The sequence below is a fragment of the Bactrocera dorsalis genome, chromosome 6 (genome assembly GCF_023373825.1).
Source record: "Bactrocera dorsalis isolate Fly_Bdor chromosome 6, ASM2337382v1, whole genome shotgun sequence".
In the NCBI taxonomy this organism is placed as follows: Eukaryota; Metazoa; Arthropoda; class Insecta; order Diptera; family Tephritidae; genus Bactrocera; species Bactrocera dorsalis.
Genome location: NC_064308.1, coordinates 25,111,083 through 25,138,369, shown reverse-complemented (window position 1 = coordinate 25,138,369; position 27,287 = coordinate 25,111,083). Strand labels below are relative to the sequence as shown.

At 37.9% G+C, this 27,287-nt stretch overlaps 2 protein-coding genes across 4 annotated transcripts in view; one reads left to right on the top strand and one right to left on the bottom strand.

Moving 5' to 3' along the window:
• The window catches only part of LOC115065965 (uncharacterized), a 157,907-nt gene extending 137,699 nt beyond the window's left edge, over positions 1 to 20,208 (bottom strand). For all 3 annotated transcript variants that reach the window (XM_049460466.1, XM_049460467.1, XM_049460468.1), the window contains exon 1: positions 11,888 to 20,208. In XM_049460466.1, the coding sequence (XP_049316423.1) occupies positions 14,381 to 16,210 (1,830 nt within the window). In that variant the 5' untranslated portion in view covers positions 16,211 to 20,208 and the 3' untranslated portion in view covers positions 11,888 to 14,380. The remainder of the gene's footprint in view (positions 1 to 11,887) is intronic.
• Positions 20,209 to 25,357: 5,149 nt separating this feature from the next.
• Positions 25,358 to 26,782, top strand: LOC125779308 (uncharacterized). Its single transcript, XM_049460582.1, has one exon. It carries the CDS (start codon positions 25,358 to 25,360, stop codon positions 26,780 to 26,782), a length of 1,425 nt encoding a protein of 474 aa, XP_049316539.1.
• The last annotated feature ends 505 nt before the right edge of the window (positions 26,783 to 27,287 follow it).

The following is a 27,287-nucleotide window of genomic DNA, read 5'->3' as shown; positions in this document are numbered from 1 at the left end:
AACAGCGTTCATTATGCTTTTGGTTTGTACGTACGGATTGTAAAACGGAGTATTTTTAATGAATTATTGTTTGACTTTATGTATGCGTTTGCGTTCGCTTGTGTTCGATAATCGGTTCTTCGGTATTGGAAAGAAAACACAATTTCACTAATGGTCGAGTTAGTAGGCCAGTTTGTGTTCGCACATCTACTACTCTTATATGATCATCTCGTCCCCGATGTACCTTTTCAATGGGACCTAGTCGCCATTCGGTTGGGGGAAGGCATTCGTCCTGTATGATGACGCATTCGCCTGTACTGGGTTCCTTCTGGATCGTTTTCCATCATCATCTCTTATGGAGATCTTTAAGATTGTCCTCCTTCCATCTGTGGCTGAATTCATGATGGAGAATCTTGATTCTTTCCCATCGATTTATTAAAGTGAGTGAGTCTCCTTCTGTCTCAGGTATGGTGAGAAGAGGAGCTCCTCTGAGGAAGTGTCCAAGTGTAAGAGCTGTGAAATCGGAGGAATCTTGCGAGAGTGTTGATATAGGTCTTGAATTTAATACGCCTTCGATACGAGTGAGTAGTGTAGTAAACTCCTCATAATTAAATTTATGATTAGCAGCCGTTTTCTTTAAATGGGACTTAAAGCTTTTGACTGCTGATTCCCAAAGTCCACCCATGTGTGGAGAACATGGAGGTATAAACTGCCAATCGATCCCTTGGGGTGCATATTTTTTAACTATTTCAGGGGATACTTCTTTCATAAAGTTTATGAACTCTTTCTCTGTGGCTCTTTGGGCTCCGATAAAGTTTTTCCCATTGTCGCTCATAATCTTTGAGGGAAATCCGCGTCGTCCGACAAAACGTGCGAATGCTGCGAGGAAAGCCGCAGTTGTCAGATCTGAACAAAGCTTGAGGTGTACTGCCTTTGTCGTAAAACTTACAAAAACAGCCACATACCCTTTTCTAATTCTTGTCGGACCATTTGCTGCATCAAGCGATACTCATCATGTAGTGTAAGCTGGTGAAGGTATATTAGGAATAAATGAGTAAACCGGGATTTCTCAGGTATAATAATGGGATGTCGTTCGTTATAACTAAGGCTGGTGTTCGCTAATCTTCCATTTGCCCTTATTAATCCCTTAGCGTGCAAGAATGGATTTAAAACGAGAAGAGAGCTTCCCTTTTCGAGTGATCGTCTTTCGACCAACTTTGCTTTCTCTCGACTGAAATAGCGAGTTTGGGTGTAGCTAATGAGACTAACTTTGGCATGTTGCAAATCGGTATGCGTTAGTTGTACGCAAGGATCATTTGCTATCCCTTTCATTTTTTGTTTAAGTCTTTGGGTGAATTTGTGCATGTAAGTGACTACTCTTAGTGCTCTAGTGTAAATGAAGAAAATCAGTGGAGAATATCATCCTCTTCTGGAGTGATATGAAAATTTTCAATTTTCCGACTTTCCGGCGGTATTATATTACGAGCGGGAGACTTTGGCCAGAATTCTTGTGATTCTGTTAGCCATGTTGGACCATTCCACCAGAGTGTAGTGCTGGTGAGGTGCAATGGCTTGCAACCTCTTGTCCCAAGATCCGCTGGGTTATCTGCACTTGCAACATGTTGCCATTTTGCTGGGCCAACTAAGTCCAAGATTTGAGATATTCGGTTAGATACATAGGTCTTCCCGCAATAGGGTGGTTTTTCTAACCATGCCAAAACTATTTCTGAGTCTGACCAAAGATACGTTTTATGATCGGTTAATTTCAGATGGGTTTGAACTATTGAAATTAATTTTGCTAACAAAAGAGCACCATTCAGTTTAAGCCGTGGCAGACTGAGTGTCTTCAAAGGTGCAACTTTGGCTTTGGCTACCAAGAGGTGTGCAGATATTTTGTTATCGTACTGTGTGCGTACGTAAACTGTTGCGCAATAAACCTTTTCAGATGCATCACAGAAACCGTGTAATTCTGTGTTAATATTGGGGGTGAAATTTACCCATCGAGGGATTCGAATTTCTGATATAGTATGCAAATTGTTAGCAAATTGTACCCATTTTATTAAACGTACAGGTTTTACCTGTTCATCCCATTCAGTGCCATCTTGCCACAATTCTTGAATGAGGATTTTACCTTGAATCATTATTGGCGAAAGCCATCCTGCGGGGTCGAAAAGTTTTGCCACCGACGAAAGTATTTGGCGTTTGGTTATGGCGAACATTGCATATATTGACTCAATAGTATATGAGAATTCATCTGTTATCACATTCCATTGAATCCCTAGGGTTTTTGTTGTACTGGCCGTTTCAAATTTAAGGAAATTTGTATCTAATAAGTCTTCCTTTTTTATGTTTTTTATTATTTCGGGATGATTTGATGTAATTTTCTTTAAGGGGAATCCCGCTGAATTTAGTGCTTTGATCACTTGAGATAGTGATTCGCACGTTAATGACAGATTGTGGCTACCTGATAAAATATCATTAACATATGTTTGTGTTTGTAACACAGAAGTTGCTAAAGGCAGGTTGTTTCACACGTTTTTGCTAATTCATGCAGTGTCCTGATCGCTAAGTAGGGTGCGCAATTGATGCCAAAGGTGACGGTTTTAAGTTTGTAGTCGCTGATTGGACTATTACTTGATTTGCGGAAGACTATACGCTGGAAATCTTGGTCATCTTTATGTACTAGAATTTGTCTGTACATTTTATTTACATCCCCATTAAAAACGTATTTAAACATGCGCCAATTTAGTATTAGCAGCATGAGATCAGGTTGTAAGGTTGGGCCAGTATATAGTACGTCGTTTAGTGATTTGCCTGAGCGAGTACACTTTGCGGCATTGAAAACCACTCGTACTTTTGTTGTGAGTTTATCAGGTCGTATTACCCCGTGATGTGGCAGATAAAAAGATAAATATCTACCTTTAGATACTTTTTCATATGGTACAGTTTCTTCCATATGATTGAGGTCTAGATACTCGTCCATCACATTATCATATGCTGATTTGAGCTCACTTTTCTTTATCAGACTTTTTTCCAAGCTTAGAAATTGCTGGACTGATGATATTCTAGAGTGACCTAAAGCTATAGAATCTGGGAAGGTGGGTTTGAAAGGGATTCGCACAACATAATGACCACTTTCGTTTCTTGTTGTTGCGGACTTGTAATAGACTTCGCATGCCTGGTCTTCTTCTGAAAGTTGAGTAGTCTGAGGTAATTCTTCTATTTCCCAGAATTTTTTGAGTTCATTATTTAAATATTCATTTTAAATGTTTTCAACTTCAGTTGTAAACGAATTAATTTTTTTCTGTGACTTGGCCACTTAATACCCACCCAAAGATTGTATTTTGGGCTAACAATTTATTGGATATTTTTTCAATACCTTTAAGAATTATTTGAGGTATTAAGTCACTACCTAATAACAAATCGATTTGTGATGGGGTATGGCAGTTGGGATCTGCTAATTTGAGACATGAGCATTTTTCCCATTGCTTTTTATTTACTTCACAGCTTGGAAGCAAATTTGTGAGTTGCGGTAGAACGATGGCTTGTGCATCTATTCTTATATCCGCGTTTGGGGAGACTATAGTGATTGGGCAAATTTTGTTTGAATTTTGTATAATTCTTCCGCCCATTCCTGAAATTTGGAAATTTGAATTTTTGACAGGCAATTTTAGCCGATTTTGAGCTTTAGATGATATAAAGGATCTTTGAGAACTTTGATCTATTAATGCTCTTAATTTGAATAATTCTCCTCTATGTTCAATAGCGATGACCGCAGTGGGTAAAAGAATTTTGCTTTCATTCTCTGAATGAAGAGCTTGAATTTTTGCTGCTTTAGAGCAACATGGTTGTTCTTCCCTTTTTTCGGGATTTGAGATTTCGGGATTATCACTTTTGGTTGTAGTGACTAACCCGGTGGTTTTATGAAATTGATTTTGCTTCATATTTTGAAAATTTGTAATATGAAGCAATGAGTGATGTCTTCGTTGACAGTACACACAATTAAATTTGCTTTCACCGTCTTTTGTCGTATGAGCATTCGACAGACAGTTGATGCAAAGTTTATGCTGTCTGACAAGATTGTTTCTGTCAGAAACGGATAATTTTTTTAAATTTCTCGCAAGATCTTATATTGTGACCTCCTTTACATATTTCACATAATGATTGCCAATGATTTGTCACAAACGTTTGGCTTCTATTATCGTGCCTATTATATTGTGTATTATTGCTGGCTTCGGGTTTAAAAAAGTTTTTATTCGACTCATTTTGATTATTTTTTTGTTTGACTGTTTTTTTGTCAACTCGCTCAGTTATTTCGTACTGAGTTGTTAAGAAGTCTTTCATTTGATGCCATTTTGGCGATTTCTTTCTTGCCACTAGTGATTGCTCCCATCGTTGCAAAGCAGCATCAGGCAGTGTTGCTGCACAAATATTTACTAGGATAGGGTCCCATGATTCTGTGGAAATCTTTTGTGTTTCTAACACAGATAAACAATTAGTCACTGTCGAGTATAGTTTTTGAAACTCTTGGCTGGTTTCTTGTTGAATTTTTGGTAAATTCATTAAAATTGTTATTTGGTTGTCTACCAATACTCTTTCATTTTCGTATCTTTGATAATAGGAGCAAATGTGTAATTAGGAATGAGAAGAATAATAGAATTGAATCTTTTATTATTAATTAATTGAATTATATAAATTTTCGAACACGTATTCACCGCATAAATAGTCAAATCCAAAAATATTTGTATATAATTATTTTTTTTTTACCGTGTATTGGTTAAAAGTATCTGCGATATACTCGCGATTAATGTGTATATTATTCCTTAGTACGTCTATCTTTGGAGATAAGAACGCAAAAGGAAAGAAATTAATAATAACGCAAAAATAAACGTATGTATATATTTATATGCATATAGTTATGCTTAATGTTTGTTTGTGCTTTCGTTTCCCTTGTAGTTTCGCACAATTGTCATACATATGTATGTACCAGAGACCTGCATAGAGTATGATCGATTCGGTTTGATCAGCCACGCTCAAAACGGTCAAACTCAGCTCAGCGGTTCGCTACAAAATTGTTCGATCGAGTTTCGTGCTCAAAACGAAGGAGTCACGAAAACTCAGACATCGATCAACTGTGCGTTTGAATTGATTGTGATTGAACCAATCAGATCGAGAATTGCCCTGCGAATATGTATGTATGTATGTGCATAGTTTGTATGTACATATTTGTGTGTTTTAAGGAAAACAAGTTGCGATGCATAAAATTAACCAAAACATTACTGCATATATTTCTTCATTTTTAACGCTTAAAACTAAAATTCAATTAATGCTTAAAATTAATAAACAAAGGTAATGCTTAGGGAACACAAATTTCTAATTTTAATCACTTCTTCATTGAGATCCACAAAAACTTAAAATTAAAAAAAGGTTTATTTTCTGGTTTCAATCTTAATCGCTAAAACTTTTATAAAATGAATTTAAAAAAAATAAGCTTTCAATTGAACATGGTCCGAGCCTATTTCTTTTCTCAGTTATAATATTTCCAGCTAAAGAAAAAGAACGCTCAGCGACTGCGCTGCTGGCAGGAACCAACCGGTATGACCAAACGGTATGATTGTGATCGATCGGAATGCAAGCAGCATTCTCGAACATTCTTTGCTGCTCACACAAGGCTTTCGATAGAGAAAAATCATGACGAAACAAGCAACAGTGATTGAAACTGAATGTTCGCTTTGAGCACGCTCGCTTACGATCATTCATTTTTGTTGAAGCAAAGTTTTCCGTCACAAAAAATCTGAGTCAATGATCGGGTATGATTGAAAAAATTGTGATCGTTGCAGCTCTCTGGTATGTACGTGCATATGTATGTATATAATACGTATGTGCAATAGAGGGAAATGTGCGGAACAATAATACTAAATAAGTATACAATTTTTATATGTTTGTAAATATGTTAACATTTAAGTATGTACGTATGTATGCAAATGTTTCGTTAATCTGCATACGTTAGTCAAAAGGAGCGCGAAAAAGAAATATCGATAATTACCCGATGTAAGCACATATGTATATACTATGAGCATGTATATATGTAAAAATCCGCATACGTAAATATGTTTTTTTTTTATTTTCCAATGTTTGAATATGGATATCCTCCATGTACATACATATACTTTGATGATTTTCCTATGTTCCGTTTTGACGCCTTTTCCTTTTTTTTTGTTTAAGTTCGTTGACCTTAGTAATAAATATATTCTATATATTATTACTTGTATTTAGGTATGTACATATGTATTTGTAACCTTTATATTGGTACGTTATAATACGGCAGAGAGAAAACGTAAGAGAGATAGACGAGAAATAGTTGGATCGCGCGATACATATATGTACATACATAAATATGCACTGTTATGTTGTTGTTTTTTGTTTTAAAGCGATCCTGCTTGTTGCTTTGTTAGCACAAGGGGTATCACCAGAACATGCAAGTAAGAATACTTGACTTTGAAAAATTTTATTTTTTTTTGTAGTGTGTTTGGAGACACGAAGTTAACAACACGTAGTTAACAACAGTTTTTCAAAAATTTTCCTTAATACAGTTGATTTATGTATGTACTCAGAGTCCTGCACGAGTAATTAAAAAAGTAACATGTTAGCAAGCGGCGATGCCGATGCGGCGAGTACACGCTACGTAACGGTACTTTGGCATCGTGGGCATCGGCATCGAGGGTATCGGCATCGCGGGCATCGCCGATTACTAACATGTTACCAGTGGTCGGCATTTCTTAGAACAATTGTGGAAACTAACTTCACACGTACGCTTACGCTCTATCGCAGAGCCGCTCAAAATTTTTCATGCCTATACTCGGAGTATAGGCAAGCAAATGCAGTCGAAGCATGTACGCTATGACGCTAATTCTGCCAGCGTCAAAAATACACTCGAAATACAGGAATTCAGTTTCGAATAAGCATATAGAGGACTTAATGAGAATCAAAACTTACGATCTTGAAGTCGATATGGAAAAAATCATGGAAAGTTAAAAAAATTAACTTAAAATTATTTTTTATTTTTTTCTAAATTTTTAATAACAAAATAACCAAATAGCACGATTTCACTCAGTGTACTAAGCAAGCGCGCGCACACAATCATACGCTAGCAGATATCAAATGTGTGATTGTATGCGTTGGTAAATAAATTGCGCATTATTTTGAGCGGCTCTGCTCTATCGTTCAGTCGTTGTCGAGCCAGCAACATGGATAACATGATACGTAACTTTAGCATTGGCTCTCTTTTTCTGTCAAACGCGTTCCCTGATTATTTGACAGCGATGGAGATCAGGGAATTTTTGACAGTTGATTTCAGAAAAGGCGGGATGCCAGAAATAAACCGCTATAATTAACTGACAAAATCAGTGTGAAACAGAATTTCATAGAAGTGGTTGCATATTTGGAAAAGAAAATTTGTATGTGTTCTGTGTATTTATGATTTTGCATTTTGATATTTATATATGCATTTTCAAAGTTAATAATTAAGTATTTCCGTATAATTTAGTGAAAATGCCAAAAGTGAGGAAGTGTGTGGTTGGATGCGAGGGCGGAGAGCATATTTTCAACTTTCCTTCTAAGGAAAAGGATAAAGACAGGTTAGTCCAAAAGTTAAAAACTACGAGTATTTGTATATAGTATTTTTTAAATTTAAACTTTGTGCATGATATTTTATAAAGTTAATATAGTAGTTCTTAAAAATATGTAATTTACTAATCTAAGTACATATTGTAATATTATATTTGTAATTAAATTCTACTGCGTATGTTAAATAAAAATAAATATTTTATTGTATCACAATATTGATTGTAGTACTGGGTGTATATGTATATATTACGTGTAGTATTTAAAAATAAATAATAGTTTAATAAGTAGAAAAGTAGAATAGTTTAATATTTGCTTCAATTAAAATAACTATAAATAAGATTTTGGTTGTAAGGTGTAGGGTTTCTTTGTTTGTATTTTCACTAGATATTTAATTTGGTTCAATCGGTTGGGTGTAGGAGACACCAAAATTAAACATCTGTTTGCCTGTGATCGGCACTTTTCCTTAACTATGAAGTTGAGAAAAAAGCTAAGGCTTAATGCTGTTCCGGACACACATTTGCCAAATGCACCGGAACCTAGTTTTAATAATAAAAATGTTTTCAGTTCCAATTCGATAATTGAAATGGGAACGGAAGATTTTTCTTTTTTAAATAATGATACCGAATCAGGATTGCTTGATAACGGTAATAATTTGATGCTATTAGCATCCGTGGCAAAAGAAGCCCAGGAGGAAGTAGGGTTTTTAGGGATAGCTAATTCCAGGGAAATAGGTAGTCAAACAAATTTAAGTTTAGTATCAGGAGCTCTTAGGGAACAAAAATTGGTGGAGGAAAATTTATGTTTGAAAAATAAATTAGAAGAAAAAGAAAGGGAAATTAATTACTTAAAATATCAGTTAGAAGATTTAGCAAAGAAATATAGAAGAGTAAAGAAGGAATTAAAGGAGAAAGAGGAAGGTTTTGATTTAATAGGCCACTTTAATAGTAATTTTCCTCCACAGATAAGCGCCATAGTGCGCAATAGTATAAAAAATTTCAACCGAAATCCCAATGGTCGTAGATACGACCGCTATTTTAAAACACTGGCTTTAGGCGTATACTTTTTATCACCTTTAGCTTACAGACACCTTAAGCCAATCCTTAGGTTTCCGGATGAGAGAACTCTGGACGAGTTTGTTTCGGAATGGCCCCGCGATCCAGGATGTAAAAGCAGTAGTATTAGATGTTTAGAGTTGAGAAGTCGGGGATTTAGTAAGGAACAAAAATTCGTGTCTATTTTGTGTGACGAAATGGCACTTAAGAGTCATATGCAATATTTATCTAAATTTGATAAAATTGTAGGAGTTGAGGATTACGGCGATGAAAATCGCACTTGTAGAATAGGTAATAGTGCGATGACTCTGATGGTCCAAGGTATTGGTGGAACACCTTGGTCTCACCCCCTATCGTATTTCATTGTCCATGGTTCCTGTAAAGGTGATGTAGCCAAAAAATACATTTTTGAGGCCATTACCCAGCTACAAAACATAGGTCTTAACCCATGCCATTTTGTTTGTGATCAGGGTTCTAACTTTCTCAATTTAGCTAGCGTCTTAGGGGTTTGCGAAGAGCGCCCATACTTCAATGTAAATGGCAAAGAGGTGTTCTTTTTTAATGATTGTCCCCACCTTTTAAAAAATACCAGAAATTGTCTCGAAAACTGTAAAAATAAAGTATCTTTTAAATCGCGTCCGATAAGTTGGTCCGATATAGTGCACTTTTATAATAAAGATTCGCAAAATCACATTCGCTGTGCACCGAAACTGTCTGATGCTCATATTGAGCCAAATAATTTTCAAAAAATGAGTGTCAAACTTGCTAGTCAAGTGTTCAGTGACACAGTCGCTTCCGGAATGTTATCGATTTATAGTTCCGGTCATTTGACTTGTCCCTCAAATAGTTATTGTAATACGGCAGAATATATATTATTTATTAATAAATTATTTGATATATTTAATAGTAGTAATTTTGAAGCTATTTTGCCCAACAAAAAAGTTTTTTCGGCAACACCCGAGCAGTTGCAATTTTTAGATGAGGCTCTTAAACTTTTAAAGACGATTAGGGTTAACGATGACACCGGGGCTGACATCACTTCATCTTTCAACTACCTTAAGGGTTGGATCCTTAATATAAATAGTTTAAAACGATTGTGGCGATTTTTGTCACGCTCAGGTTTTCAACATGTACAGACGAGACGATAGAAAATTATTTTGGACAAATCAGAAGGGGCGGTGGCAGATGTGTAAGGATAACACCTTATATGTTCTGCAATTTGTTTAGAAAATCATTGGGGTTGCGTTACGCCAACTTGGTAACCAACGGAAACTGCGAACCGACAGCTCCCTACGAAAGCTTTTCTCCTAACATTTCGAATGAAATAATAGAAAGTGTGTGTAATGACCGTTTAATGCAGGACTTATCGTGGCAAGAGTTCCAGGGACTTCCACGACCTGAACATTCGTTCAATAGGCTAGGATTAGACAGCAACTTCGAGGTAGATGATGTTGAGGTAGATTTTTTTAGAGACAATGCATTTGCATATGTTAGTGGCTATTTTTATTTAAAAATATTTAGGGCACACACTTGCTCTCAACCCTTACCTTATTTAGGAGATGAGTTTTCAGTCGAATATCTCTTTACGCAAGAAAGGCAAATTGACAGATGCAATTTAATTAAGCCGCCTCAGGGATTTTTAAATTACTTAAAAGAAATAGAAACAATTTTTATTAGGGAATTTGATTGCATTTGTCACAGGATAGGCGTAGGGCAGTTATTATTCGATAAAATGAAGCATGTCAGCCCTTATAAATGTTGTAATAAAAGCGACAGTAATGCTAATCTAGCATTATATATTAGGATTCGTATATTTTTCGCCCTTAAGTTTTTCAATAGGAACCTTAGTAGACCTAACTACAAAACAAAAATATTATGTGTTTCACATATGTAATATTTTTAGAAAAAATAGCTTCAAAATTGACACATAAATATAATATTTTCGAGATAATTTTCTTTCTAATTTTTCTTCGGCTTCTTGTTTCGTCTTTTTAATTATATTTTGTTATTTAAAACTGGGTTCTGGGAAACTTTGGCATTGTGTATATGTATATTTATGTAAATATTATTTTAAGTTATATCAATTAAGTATATATATGTATTGAATACATATATCTTCAATTTGTGATATTTTTAAATGAATTGTTTTGTTTTTGTTTTTTATTACATTAATTTGTTACATTATGAATTGTTTTGTTTTTGTGTTCATTTATTATTTTAAATTGTTACATTAGTTATAAGAAATGTATTTATTTATCTACGTACATATTAGTACTATGTAGCATACATATTGTGATATTTTTTATGAATTGTTTTGGTTTCTGATGTTTATATATATTCTTTTAATTTCTTAACTATGTATTTATTTTTAATATGTACATATATATGTATATATATTTTTATGTTGTATATGGGTGATATAGGCCTACTGGGGAACCGAGTACCCAAAAATAATATCGGTAACGCGCTATTTGCATACCTCAGTGGTAGTGTGGAAATTGCAAAATGCCCAAAAGTAGTTTATAAAATGCCCAATCTAATATTTTTCAGCAGTGGCATCATTGGCAAATGTTATAAAAAATGCGAGTTTTGACAGCTCTCTCTCGATTCAAAGAGTTTCGTATCATGTTATCCATGCCAGCAACGAATTAACATCATGTAAGACTATAGCGTTTCATTTGCCATTGACGATACCAGATAGTAATCGTACGATGCCACGATGCCGCGATGCCGATGCGCAATGTTACCTTCGCATGGTGGTAATCGTCAGAAGTGTTACTTAGTAACGTAATCGTACGATGCCTACCTTAATCGTGCAGGCCTCTGGTATGTACCATATGTCTATGAATATATGTATGTATATTAATTACGGAATATAAAATTTGGCGCGGAAAGTTTGATTGCCCATAAATTTTTTGTATGTATGTATATGCCCATGTGTATGTATGTATCTCTTACACAATTGAGTGCCTTTACTTATTTGTGTATATGTATATGTATGTACTTTTATGTTCTTTTTTTGCTCGCCTTTGCTTATTTATTATAGGCGATCCTGCTTGTTGCTTTTTTTTTAGCCCAAGGGGTATCACCAAAACATGCAAGTAATAATACTTTACTTTGAAAAAATTTTTTTTTTTGATTTTGGGAAATTACAGTGTGCTTGCAAACACAAAATAAGCAATAGGCAGGTACCGTAATTTTTTCAATTATTTCGGTACCTATATACATACATGTAGAGAAAATTCACTGTTTAACTTATTTATTATATATTTCGTTCAAGTTTTATTAAGTTCACTTTATTAACATTTGTTTTATTATGTTAATTACACAGTTTTTAACTTAGAACACTAATGTACGGTCTGTCGACGTCGCCTGCTTCTTCTCTACTGTGTTTTACATTTTGCTTTTTAGCGTCACCATGGTTGTCATGTGTTCGGTAGTTGTCAGGGTTGTCATGTGATATAATTCCTACAACTCGGCCATACCTGACAACCTATTCGCCCCGAATGGTGTCACCATTTTTTCATATACTCAGCAGTAGTCGAGGTCACCCTCGGTCCCTCACTTTCCCCCACTTTCTCGACATTGTACCTACCATGCTTTAATCGTGTTACCACCTTGTATGGTCCCAAATACTTCGGACGTAGTTTCATACCTGCCCCAAATTGTGTACGTTTGATAGCCACTAAATCATTTATATTATATTGCATTTCCTGTTTACGTCTCTTATTAAAGCTTTTCCTATTTTCTTCTTGGATCTTTTGTATATTGCATTTCGCGATTTCCCGTAATTCTTCTCGCTGCTGATGAAGATCATCAATGACCTCTCTTTCCAATATCTCATTCAGTTTTAAGTCTTCTTTAATACGCATTTCGCACCCTGTTAAAAGCTTAAATGGGGAGAACCCTGTACTGCGGCTTGGCGAATTATTTATAAATTGCTGCACCTGTCCCGCATACTTATACCATTGTGTTGGGTTTGGATGTGAGAGCTTGGCTAACATAGTAATTATGATACGGTTGATTCTTTCCACTTGCCCATTTCCCCTGGGCACCCCTGTGGTTATCTGCAGATGCTGAATATGATTACTTTCACAATAAGACCTGAAAGTCTGGGAAGTGAATGCAGATCCCCTATCGGAAATAATTCTACGCGGATTTCCAAATATGTAAGATTGTTTCGTTAACCGGTCCACAACTGCTTCTGCACCTGTATCTTTGGTTGGGTATAGCCAACAAAACTTAGAGAAACCGTCAACAATAACTAACACGTGCTTATACTGTTTTCCTGTCGTTGTCATTGGACCTACATGGTCAATATGATAAGTACCGAGTGGATATTCTTCCTTGTCGATTGGAGATAAAAACCCTTCTTGTTTACCATTTTTCGCGTTCATAATCAAACATTCGATGCAACTATTCACCAATTTAGCAACTTTCGTCTCCAGTCCTGGAATAAAATAAGTTTTCCCTACACAATCGCATGTTTTCTTTTTCGAAAAGTGCCCTTGGCGGTGCATTCTAAGTATAATCTCATCTTCTAACTGTTTTGGAACCACTACTAGCTCCTTTGTCATATCTTTGCAGAGAATATCATGTCGGATGTAAAAGTCTTCGTAGGCCTCACTCTCTAGTATTTTACGAATTGCCCTTGTGTACTCGTCATTTAACTGTGCTTCTTTCAATCTGTGACGTAAGGAATCATCTATTAGCATACAGACTGATCGACTTAGCGCGTCGACATGGCGCATTTTTGACCCTGATCGATGTTCTATTTTATAGTTGAATTCCTGAAGGAACATCGCCCATCTAGCAATACGAGGTGGTACATCTTTCTTTTTTAGCGTCATCGCAAAAGCATTACAGTCCGTAATTATTTTAAATTCAATCCCTAATACATAGACCCTCCACTTCTTTAATGCCTCTAATTGCTAGCACTTCCAATTCATAGGAATGATAATTTTCTTCAGCTGAGTTCGTCTTTCGGCTCATATATTGCACTGGGTGATACTCATTATCTTCAGAACTTTTCTGCAATAAAACAGCGCCATAACCAAACTTCGACGCATCTGTATGAATTTCCGTGCTAGCCCTTGGATTATATATATTTAAAACTGGTGAACGTGTCAATGCTCTCTTCAAATTTTCAAATGCCATCGCTTGCTCATCGTACCATTTGAAATCTTCATTTTTACGCAACATATCGGATAAGGGTTTGGCCAGTAACGCATAGTCTCTGATAAACCTTCGGAAATAGGACGTTAAGCCCAGAAATTGTTGCACCGATTTCTTATCTTTGGGTACTTTAAATGCTTCTACTGCTCGTGTTTTCTCTATCGATGGACGAATTGTTATTATTTCCAATTACATAACCCAGAAAGTTTACCGTACGCTTTAGGAAGTTACATTTGTTCCATTTGATCTGCAAACCTGCTTCCGCTGCCACGTTCAGTACCCTTTTTAACTTTATTAGTCCGTCACCTATGTTTTCTGATGGTATGATTAAATCGTCCATGTACGTTACCAGTATCCCCTCACTGATCAAATCTTGGAAAACAACGTTAATAAATCGACAAAACACCGCCGGCGAGTTCGAAATGCCGAACGGTACAAACTTAAATTCATACTGCCCTTTATTCGTAACAAAAGAAGTGTATTTTCGCGAGTTCTCTTCGACTGGAACATGGAAGAATCCATTTGCCAAGTCTAAGGTGGTGAACACGTTAAAACCCTGGAGCTTCTCGACCACATAGGAAACATGACATAGGAAAATTATCCCGTATAATTTTTTCATTTAATTTGCGATAGTCGCAACATAAACGTTTGGACCCAGCTTTATTTGACACCAATACGATCGGTGATGCATAATTCGATACACTTGGTGTTATGATACCCGCCTCTAACCATTGCTTTATTTGTTCATTGATAAATTTCTGGTCTTGAAAGGACACTCGTCGTGGTGGCTGATGCACTGGAATGTCATCTTTTACAATAATTTTCATTTCGATAGGAGAAAATTTTAAACGTTTTGGTTCATATTGCCCAATTAACATTTCCACTTCTTCCTTACTATGTTCGTCAAGATGCGCTAAGTCATAAGTAGGCGCTTCTCTGTCATTATATTTCAACTCTTCTACGTGCAAACCTATGCTAGCGAATTCCCATGGCTCTGGTTTCGTCCCTTCCATATCATTTTCGTCATTTATTTCTATGTATTCACTCTTTTGGCTTTCGTTTTTGTACTTAAAAATGTCTTTATCTTTTGTAACGATTAGATCTACTTCGCTTAAGATGGACCTTCCGATTATTGCTGGATAATTCATATCTTCTTCCCTAATTATGTGAAAAACTATGCTGACCTCAACATTATCCAATTGAGCTTTAGTCTCAAAACTACCCACAGTGACTGTTTCTGATTGACCAATACCACGTAACACCCGGATGTCGTTATTTGGTTTAAAAGAAAGTGATAATTTGTTGACTATATCAGCTCTGATAAGACATAGCTGACTTCCGGTGTCTATTAGAGCCGGGAAAATGGTGTTTCCTACCCTAATATCTTTAAATTTTAATTCAAAATCTCCTGCCGATGGCGTAAATTCTATTTCGTTGACAACATTTAGATTACTCTTATCGACTTCCGTTTTAATTTTAACATTTGGGCAACTATACGCTTTGTGGCCCATCTTGCTACATTTATAGCACCTAAACTGTTGACTTGGACAATTCCTTGCTATATGTGATGTGTCACCGCATTTGAAACAAGCACGATTCAACCCTTGGCTCTGATTATTTACTTCCACTTCCTCTTTGGGGTTCTCCGTTTTTACGCTACCAACCCTTGAACGAATCTTTTCATAAATTTTTATTTGATCTTTAAGTTCATCAATATTCTTTGCTTGGTACAGGACTGCTTTGTTAAATTTAGAATCAGGTATACCCTGAATAAAATAAGCAAGTAAACTTATTTCATCTAATCCTACCTGACTTCCTATTTCCATGAGCGCATATAAAAATTCAAGATACGATTCGTTTTGCCCCTTTCGTCTATTACTCAACCGGCTATGCACTTCTGATGCCGAAATCGTCGCACCGAACTCCTTGATTAGAGAACGTTTCAACGAAACCCAATCGAGAATTCCTACTTGGCTTCGAACAAAAGATTTTGCTGCTCCTCGGAGCAATTGTTTTGCATATATAAATTTCTGAACATTCGACCAACCAACCGTTTGGGCATTTTCTTCAAAAGATTGTACCCACTGGTTCACACCATGACTATCTGTACCGTTAAACAAGGTTAAACTTTCCTCAATGTCTCGAAAGGAGAAATGATGGGCCGAAGGCAACTCTTGAACTCTGCTTGACACACTTTCACACCGCGATCTAGCTGTTTCAACTTCGCTATCACTTTCATCGTCGTCGTTAAGTAGGCCGTGGAATGTAAGCAATCTATCCCTTAAATCTTTCTTGCGTCCAGTTATTGGTAGCCCCACTTCCCTTAACTTATCTTTCAAAACTGGCACGGTCATGTTCAATATTATTTGTGCTTCCATTGTTATAATATAAGTTTACAAACGTTAATCACTATTTAAGCATACAATCTAAATTACAAAAAAAATTATATTTCACAATGCTTTTCAAATATGAATTTTCTTTGTACTACGTCTACATTAACTTACTGTGAGTTTTGTTTTTAAATGCTAAGTAATACCATATAAAATAATACTTAATTACGGAATTGCTCTTCGAATGGACAATACTTCCTTGTCTGGACTTGCATCAGCGTCTGCTTCTTTTTGTAATAAAATGTTGCTTCTGTTTGTAATAATCTGCTGCTTCGTTCACAGTTGATGCTGTTCACAATTTACAATTCTCGTTCTCTCCAACTTACGTACATTTACTCGCTGCGTTCACAGCTGACGCTATTCACAATTTACGATCCTCGTTCTCTCCAACTTATACACTTTCTGCGTTCGCAGTTGATATCGGTTACAATTTACGATTATTGTTCTCTCCAACTTATACACTCGCTGCTTTCGCAGTTGATGCTGCTCACAATTTACGTCTCTCGTTCTCTCCAACTTATACACTTGCTGCGTTCGCAGTTGATGTTGCTCACAATTTACGTCTCTCGTTCTCTCCAACTTATACACGTGCTGCGTTCGCAGTTGATGTTGCTCACAATTTACGTCTCTCGTTCTCTCCAACTTATACACTTGCTGCGTTCACAATACTCGTTGCTTTGATGAGCAATGGCGTAACGGATTTATTCGAACTTGAAAAAAACAAAGTTTGCTATACATTGAGATTTGCAACTGCACAATACAATTCCCTGAACTATGTGCAAATATTAAAATTCATACATAGCTTATTCACACTTTTCTTTGAATATAACGGGTGATTTTTTTGAGGTTAGGATTTTCATGCATTAGTATTTGACAGATCACGTGGGATTTCAGACATGGTGTCAAAGAGAAAGATGCTCAGTATGCTTTGACATTTCATCATGAATAGACTTACTAACGAGCAACGCTTGCAAATCATTGAATTTTATTACCAAAATCAGTGTTCGGTTCGAAATGTGTTTCGCTGACAAATTTTGTTCAGCGATGAGGCTCATTTCTGGTTGAATGGCTACGTAAATAAGCAAAATTGCCTCATTTGGGGTGAAGAGCAACCAGAAGCCGTTCAAGAACTGCCCATGCATCCCGAAAAATGCACTGTTTGGTGTGGTTTGTACGCTGGTGGAATCATTGGACGGTATTTTTTCAAAGATGCTGTTGGACGCAACGTTACGGTGAATGGCGATCGCTATCGTTCGATGCTAACAAACTTTTTGTTGCCAAAAATGGAAGAACTGAACTTGGTTGACATGTGGTTTCAACAAGATGGCGCTACATGCCACACAGCTCGCGATTCTATGGCCATTTTGAGGGAAAACTTCGGACAACAATTCATCTCAAGAAATGGACCCGTAAGTTGGCCACCAAGATCATGCGATTTAACGCCTTTAGACTATTTTTTGTGGGGCTACGTCAAGTCTAAAGTCTACAGAAATAAGCCAGCAACTATTCCAGCTTTGGAAGACAACATTTCCGAAGAAATTCGGGCTATTCCGGCCGAAATGCTCGAAAAAGTTGCCCAAAATTGGACTTTCCGAATGGACCACCTAAGACGCAGCCGCGGTCAACATTTAAATGAAATTATCTTCAAAAAGTAAATGTCATGAACCAATCTAACGTTTCAAATAAAGAACCGATGAGATTTTGCAAATTTTATGCGTTTTTTTTTAAAAAAAAGTTATCAAGCTCTTAAAAAATCACCCTTTAGTTCAACGGCTTCAATGTGGAATATATGTACGAATATGCGACACGATTGAAACCTGCACCCTTTAAGCTCAATTTCGTTCAGATTCCGGGCGAGTCCCCAATTTGTAGAGAAAATTCACTGTTTAACTTATTTATTATATATTTCGTTCAAGTTTTATTAAGTTCACTTTATTAACATTTGTTTTATTATGTTAATTACACAGTTTTTAACTTAGAACACTAATGTACGGTCTGACGGCGTCGCTTGCTTCTTCTCTACTGTGTTTTACATTTTGCTTTTTAGCGTCACCATGGTTGTCATGTGTTCGGTAGTTGTCAGGGTTGTCATGTGATATAATTCCTACATACATATGTATATACCGAACTGTCTAACCGGTTTTTTGTATAGAACAGTTGGGATATTTTTAAGTAGCTGTATGCCGTATTACAGCTTAAACTGTACATTAACATACATATGCGCATCAATAATTTTATTAAAAATTTAATTGGAATGGACTCACTTTTTCTCCGCCAAGGGTTTTTGGGCAATACTTATGAGTTCTCTTTATGTCGTTTTCCTCTTTTTGGTTTTTATTTCTTCTCTGATGTTTTTTGTGTTGAGTTTGTATTCTCTTCTCTTCCCACGTTGCTTGTAATCCTTGTCTGCTCTGCAAAATGTTTTTGGGGTTTTGCACGTACATATGTATGTACGAAATTTTCGTTGTTTTTTCCACTGTACTGCACTCTAGTTATGTATGTGCTATTGAGTATTTTATATGTATATGTACATGTGTACTTCGTTTTCTTTTCACAGCACTTTTTAGTATTTTTATTCTAGTTTTATAATCTATTGTCACTTCACTTTAGTACCGCACTTGAGTTTTTACTTTCTTTAGTTATTTATTTGTATTATTTCGCGCCCGTTTATGTATTTTGTATAATTGAGGTTATTGACCTTTGTTTTGTGTTATAACGCGCCCGGTTATGTATTTTGTATACATATATGTATGCCTGCAATTTTTTTTTCTTTTTTGCACTTTTACTTTTTCGTTTTATCTTTTAATCTTTCATTTTCTATTTTTTGTTTGTGGTCTTTAACTTAAGTGTCTTTCTGAGCGGCTCGAAGGACCATTTTTTCGCTGCACTTAGTTTCACAGGGTATACCTACTTGTACCTTGAATTATGCATCCCTTTTTTTGTTAGCGCTTAATTGAAAGAATTATATTTTAAAGATCAAAGAGTAAAATTCAATTACTTGTATATTTTTCTTTTCGGGGAAAACTTCACAATATTTCGATTTTTTCATTTTTTTTTATTAAATATGTATGTAGGTATATATGTTTAATTTGTATATTTTATGTATATTCACTGCTACTGCTGCCGGTGCACAACCACACGACCGAACGGATTGTTTTTCGGGAATTTTAACCACAACTTCGACGAAAAGCAAAAGTCTATAGCTGGCGAGACGCGTGTTGAGTTTTCGGGCGTGAAAATCGACCGGGGCCGCCCCGATCTGGCCAATCCTTTTTTACTCGGTTGGATTGTGAGAACGATGTATGTTGTGGTATGGTTGGTGTTTTAAAGATCAATGAGTAAAATTCAATTACTTGTATATTTCTCTTTTCGGGGAAAACTTCACAATATTTCGATTTTTTCATTTTTTTTTATTAAATATGTATGTAGGTATATATGTTTAATTTGTATATTTTATGTATATTCACTGCTACTGCTGCCGGTGCACAACCACACGACCGAACGGATTGTTTTTCGGGAATTTTAACCACAACTTCGACGAAAAGCAAAAGTCTATAGCTGGCGAGACGCGTGTTGAGTTTTCGGGCGTGAAAATCGACTGGGGCCGCCCTATCTGGCCAATCCTTTTTTACTCGGTTGGGTTGTGAGAACGATGTACGTTGTGGTATGGTGGTGTTCGGTGCGTGGGGTTGCGTGGTGTGATGCTGTATGTTGTGTATGATGAATGTTGTGTTGTATGATAAATGTCGTGTTGCGGGATGAATGTTGCGTTGTGGGATGAATGTTATGTTGTGGGGCGAGATACCAGGAAGTCGCATAAACACAAGGCATTGCCTTATTTATTAAAAAACAAATCAAACATAAAATTATCCCAATATTATCAAACACCTCCGTCATTGCGATAGAAGTTGACATTGGTTTCAAATTTTCTATAATCTCATGCAAAAGTTTGACGCAGGTGATCTCATAAATATCACAAACGCTGTCTCCACCCACCATAATCATCGGAGATTTCAATGCTTGGAGTCCACTATGAGGATCCACTTCCTCTAACGTAAGAGGCTAAATAATAGAAGACGTTATACTAGCAAGAAATCTCGTAGTTCTCAACGATAGATTACCAACCCACTTCTCTACACACAAATCGTTCACTCATGTAGACATTGCCCTTTGTTCAGCATCCATAGCCCATAAACTCTCTTCCTACACTTTAGAAGATCTTCACAATAGCGACAATTTTCCGCTCATAACTTCTTTCGTTACGCCGATGCAATATACGATTAAATGGCGATCAAAATTTCTTATAGAAAAAGCCGATTGGCTTAAATACTGCTGCCTGATTAACATAATTACAAACACTAGAATAACGTCAAAGAATATAAATGCAGAAGCGTCAAATATAAAAACAATTATACGCTCCGTTGCTCATCAAACACAAGAAAATTTACCACCAAACTCCCGTATTGGTCCAAGCTATTAACTGCTCTAAGAAGCACAAAGCAATCACTTTGGACTACATTTAAACAAAATAGAACAACAGAAAATTTAATTAGATATAAAAAAGCAAATTCCAATTTCAGGAGAGAACTTAAATCCGCAAAAAGGAAAACTTTTGAAAAATTAACAGTTAGCATAAAACCCACTTCAATCCCTAAAAAATATGGAGTGACATAAAGCTCTTTCAGGTGGATACTATCAAAATAAAATCGACTTTATCCAGTCACCGTTAGGTCCTATTTAAGATCCATAAAAAATCGCTGAAAATTTTGCCAAATTATGGTCAAACAATTCCAAAAGTTCAAACTTTCACTCTAATTTTATTACTCTTTCAAATGAAGTAATTTCACAAAATTACTACAACTCATCACCGTGTTGTGAAGCTACCTTGATAGAATCTCCCATTACAATTGAAGAATTTGATTTTACTATCAGCAAAATGTCCAGAAAAACACCTGGATCAGACAAAATTTCTTACTCTTTATTAAAAAACCTCCCACACTCCTTAAAAGTCAGATTGATAACTTTATACAATAACATATTAGAAAAAGGCTTACTGCCTCAGGAGTGGAAAAAAGCTGTTATAATTCCTATCCCCAAACTTAACAAATCAAATACCTCAGTCGCGGACTTCAGACCAATTTCTTTGATTCCTTGTAAGGCAAAAGTTCTGGAAAAAATCATTTCAAAGAGAATAATGTGGTATGTAAAAAAAAAAAAGAATTTAATAAGCCCCAATCAGTTCGCTTTTCAAAGTGGTCTTGGTGTAATTGACCCCCTACTTTACTTTAAACATTGCGCCTCTTCAACAATATCTGCGAAAAATCACTTAGCCGTCCTCAGCCTAGACTTTGAAAAAGCATTTGATAGAATCGGAGCCCATACAGTACTACAAGAACTACAAATATGGGACATTGGAAACAAAATGTATAATTTTATAAAGGCATTTCTTTCAAATCGTAAATTTTCAGTAAGAGTTAGCAACTTCAACTCCAATATTTTCCCCCTTCATAACGGCATACCACAAGGATCTCCTCTCTACTATAAAGTTGTGTTTCAATAATCATTCTTATTGGCAGGTGGAGCCCGTAAGAGTTAACTTGAGACCTAAGCGCCGTTGTATGTTACCTACTGCGCTCAGGTTTCAAGTTGCTGGTTATAGTAAAAGTTTCGTTTAGAATTCTCCGTTAATATACATATATAGGTCACAATAATTAATTTGAAGTTATAGTGGTTTTTAAATCGGTGAAAAAAGGGGGGCGTTAAAAAAATATTTATTCTCAAAGTGGGCGGTAGACAAAATAAGTTTGGGAACCACTGGTCTAAAGCGACAGAAACCAAAGTTTTTGCAAGCAAAAGTTCAACATTTCACATCTGCAGAAAAAGAAATTGCACCTTCCCTAACCTTTTCCTTGAAAATACCCAAATCCCACATACTAACATCTTAAGAATACTTGGTATATTTTTTGATAAAAAGTTAACATTTAAGGATCATTGGAAATATGTTAGATTAAGCTTACTCAATAGATTAAACATTATTAAGTTTCTTTCATCAAAACACTGTCTCATACACATCTCAACACTTGTAAATATCACAAAAGCACTGATTTTGGACTCGCAATTTATGGACATTGTGCAAAAAAGCACCTCACTCTCATTGAAACCCCTTATCACATAGCGGCAAGAAGAAGCATTCGCGCATTCCCCACCTCACCAACCAAAGTAGTACTAACTGAAGCAGGTCTTCCAAACATTCATCATAGAACAAAATTTAACACAATGATGCTCATACCAAAGTTCATGCAGTGTAAAAACTCGATCTTGTTTAATCTACTGAAAACAAATCCTAAAACCAACAAGCCATCTACGATCATAAAATGTTTGAATATTATCAATCAGTTTCATATGACTTCGACACCACAACTTTTAAAAGTGAACACGCACCCGCACTGGCTAACGCTGAAATCGTCAATAATAAGTACGCTATTCGAATTTCAAAAAACAACCACCAATGCAGAGCAATATATCCAGTTATTCAACGACACAGTAGCAAAGTACAAACCGGAGTGGAAATTAATATACACCGACGGATCCAAATCAGACACCCACACTTCGTTTGCGGTAACAAACAACCAAGGTGTCACCATAACCGTCGAATTTTACCAACGTACTGCTCGATAAATATTTACAGCTGAAGCGGCTGCGATATATGAAGCGGTTCTATTTGTCGCACAAACAAGAAAAAAATATATCATATGTACAGATAGCAAATCGACAATTAAGATCATGTGGATCCCTGGGCATACTGGTATTAGAGGAAACCAATTTGCAAATGACTGTGCAAAAAGGCCGGAAAAGAACCACTACTTTCATTCGATCACTGTACGCTGAAAGACATTCGCAACATGGCAAAAAATGTACTTCACGAGTCAGCATCGAGAGATTGGTCAAATTTTCAACACCATTACAAGGAACATTATCTCTCTAGTACTAAGCCAAACTACCCAACTGATTGCTCTTGCGAAGATATAAAACCGTTTGTTCGCCTGAGAATAGGCCACACCTTCAAAACTCACAGTCATCTTTTAAACAAAACGGCTAAACCAAGCTGTTCATATTGTAATCAGCCAAATATATCAGTAAATCACATCTTAAATGAATGCACCGCTTTAAATAAATCTAGGACAACTACTTTTGGTAAAACGAAAGCATCAAATCTCTTAAAGACACCAAATACTGACAACATCAATGTTAGATACTTACAGAAACATATAATATTGTACGAGGGCTGTCCGATAAATAACCGACCTCAACGTGAAGCTAGCGGCACATCTGAAAAAAAGTGTTTACTTCAAATTGTGCATATTATAATAGCTGCTCGCCAAAATTTCAGAAATTTATCTTGCGCAATTATCTGTTGACAGTCGTTTTTGTGAGTCTATTTCGGTGATTTCCCCAAAATGGAAAAAATTGAATATCGAACTGTGATTAAATTTTTATTTTTGAAAGGCAATACGCCTTCACAAATCAAAGACTCTGTGTATGGTGACTCTGCACCATCGTAATAACTATAAGAGCCGAAGGCCTCAGTAGCCAGCGCTTTAACTTAGTGAATTAATTATTTATAATTAGCTCTCTTGTAAATAAATAAATAAAAATAAAAGGTCACATATTATCACAACCCAGAAATTTCAAAAGTTTACTTTAAATATGTTGCAAAATTTTCTAAGTAATAGTTGTATCTTCTTCTTCTTTACTGGCGTAGACACCGCATACGCGCCCATTGGAGATTCTAACGGAGTGAGTCTTCATATTCCTCTGTTTCCCTCCGCGGGTTCTGCGTCGAAAACTTTCAGAGCTGGAGTGTTTTCGTCCATTCGGACGACATGACCTAGCGAGCGTAGTCTTTCTCTCGAAAACTCGTAACGGCGACTCAGCAGATGTTGTCATCGCCAATGCCTGTGCACGATATTGCAAGACGGGAATAATGTGTGACTTATAGAGTTTGGTTTTTTTCGTCGAGAGAGGACCTTACTTCTCACCGGTTGGCAAGAGTTATTCTGCGTTGGATTTCGAAGCTGGCATTGTTCTTGATGTGAATACTGGTTCCAAGAAAGACGAAATTATCTACGACTTTGAAGTTATGACTGTCGTCTTGCCCTCGTTCAAGACCAGACACATTTGCTTCGCTTCCTAATAAGATCTGGAGAAATCAGAACCAATGATATCGATGTCATCAGCGTACGCCAGCAGCTGTACACTCTTATAAAATACTTTTGGAAGATAGTACCTTCCCTATTTAGTACTGCAGCTCGAATTATTTTATTGAAGAGTCGCACTTTGTTTGAAACCTCGTTTGGTACCGAACGGCTCGGAAAGGTCCTTCCCGATCCTGACGGAGCTTTTGGTATTGCTCAACGTCAGTTTACACAGCGGTATTAGTTTGCGGGGATACCTTTCGGTGGTGTCAAAAGCAGCTCTAAAATCGACGAAAAGATGGTGTGTGTCGATTCTCTTTTCATGAGTCTTTTCCAAGATTTGGCGCATGGTGAACGTCTGGTCAGCTGTAGATTTGTAGGTCTCAAGCTACACGGATAAGGTAGAATCAGTTTGCTGACGGTGGGCTTTATTTTTTCAAACAAAACGATTGATAGAACCATATATGCGGGATGTAAGGCAGGTCGCCTCCAAGCTGGTGCATCCTGGGTAACGCTAAATGACCTGCGGCCTTCACGGCCTAACAACTCCCTGGACGACTTTGGCTTTGGACTGGTTTTTTGAGAAACTTTTTATTGGATTTGGTAGAACCCTGGGCTGGTGGTGGCGGCATTCTGTCACCTGAGTATGATGGGGTGACACTCATCAGAAATGGCTGACAGGCTAATGTCGCAACTGCCTCCGTCCCGTTAAAACCCTGGCAGGCCTCAGAGTACGTTCCCCCCCCGTCGTCGTTAAGTTGGCGTGGTAGGTGTATGTTGAGATGACTCCTTCTTTGCGCTGGTCGGCTCTGAACGTATTGCCTCATAAGGGCGTACGTCAACCCTCGCCTTGGCCTCGTTATCGAGACAACCTTGGGACCATAATAGGCGACTACCTTCCGGGGGACGGATAGCGGCTCTGAGTGGGGACCCTTTTTGCATGGACAATCATAACACTAAAAACGATAATGACGGAAGAACGACGAAGGGAGGTGAAGGGTTGTCGAAATCGGCACCTAGATCCAACCTAGGCGGGGATGCTGCTCCCATGGCGACGAAACCGTCGCCGAGAATTGGCAGCAACACGACAAGGACTCCAGTAGGTGTCTCCTCAGGTAGCAGGCTGGAGGTAACCGGCGCTAAACCGCCGACAACAGAAGTAGCGAAGGGTGGATCCTTCATGCGCGGCGGAATCGCCAGTACTAGCAGGGGAAACTCAGCTAGAGTCATGAAGGGATCCACGGGGGGAAAAAGCAAGGCAGCTTTAGCTAGGAAGCTAAAGTCAGACCGTCGATTGGCGGCCAAAATCGTGGAACGCTACGGTGACAAGCATGTTGGTCAGGTTTCTGAGCAACATGCTAGTACACTTGAGTGGGCCAAGAAAGTGCTGAGCGAGGACGATAGGGCAGGACCGGAAACCAGCAGGACAGAACCGGCGGTCAAGCGGCAGAGGTCGCACGAGGGAGAAACCTCCCTTATTAAGAAACCGCGAACAGGAAAGGCGCCAACCTTTAGCGAAATCGCTAAAGGCGCTGGGGCCATAGTACTGGGGGTGCTCGACCGGAGCAGGGAGGACGGAGCCATCTCCCATGACGAATGGAAGAGGGTAGCGGCGGCTATATCATCGGTATTCCTAAGGGTGGTCAAGGAAAACCCGGGGCCACCCCCGAAATGTGTGAGTGCCGGCTGGCACCAGGGGCTGCACAAGCTCACAAGTTGTGCTGACGAGAGATCGGCCACCTTATACAGGAAGGCAGTCTCTCAGGTGGGGGAGGTCTGGAAGGGAGCCAGACTGGAGGCCGTGGCCAAAGGGGATCTTCCTCTTCGTCCTAGGGCTCGCGTTTGGCTGCCGGCCGAACCTTCCAACCCGAGCGAGATTGAGGAAATCCTCAGATATTGTAATCCCTCACTTCCGACGCAGGACTGGAAAGTTTTAAGGCTGGAGAGGACTGATGAACCGTATCGGCAAGCGCTGATAATGCTAAACACGGAATCCATCGGTCCTCTCAGCAAAACAAAGGGAGCCATAAGCTATGGTTTTGAGATGGTAGTGCTGAAAGTACTTCCATCTGATGCCAGGGCTGATGGCCCCCAAGCTGCGGTGGCTGCGGTGGATGTGACAGGGGGTACTGACGGTCAAGCGACCGTGGAAATTGATGCGTCAGAGGGCGCCGACGGTCAAATGGCTGTGGAAGTGGTCGATCCGGATCTCTCGGATGTGGCGAGTGTTGGAGGCGGTTCGTCGATTGGCGACTCCGTCTTCAGCCTCGAACAACTGTTCGAGGAGGTTCGGGTCGATCACGACTTGAGCGCTGAAATAGCGCCCCTGGAGGAAAGTCTGAAGGATGAAATTCCTCCAGATTAACCTCCAGCATGCGAAGGCGGCTTCCGCCAATCTTTTGCTCCGTCTGGAACAAGACGGAGCTGATGTCGTCCTGATCCAGGAACCGTGGCTGACTGGTAACGGGATCTCTGGATTGAGGACAAAGAGCCATAGGCTCCTGACGGCCAAGGATGCAGGTAGGAACAGAGCCTGTATGCTGGTAAGGAATGAATTAACGGTATTTCTTTTACCTAATTTCAGCAACGCTGACATAGTGACAGCGAAATTGGAGTGCGACACCGGAGATCTCTGGCTTATCTCCGCATACATGCCACACGATGATGTGGTGGAGCCACCTCCCTTACTGCTGAGGAGGACCTTAGCCGAGGCATCTAAAACTGGCACCGACGTCATCATCGGTTCCGACGCTAACTCGCGGCATCAGATCTGGGGAAGCTCGGATACTAACAGTAGAGGTGAGTCGCTTTTTGATTTCATTATTGGCGAAAATCTTCGCATCTGTAATAGAGGAAACTCTCCTACTTTT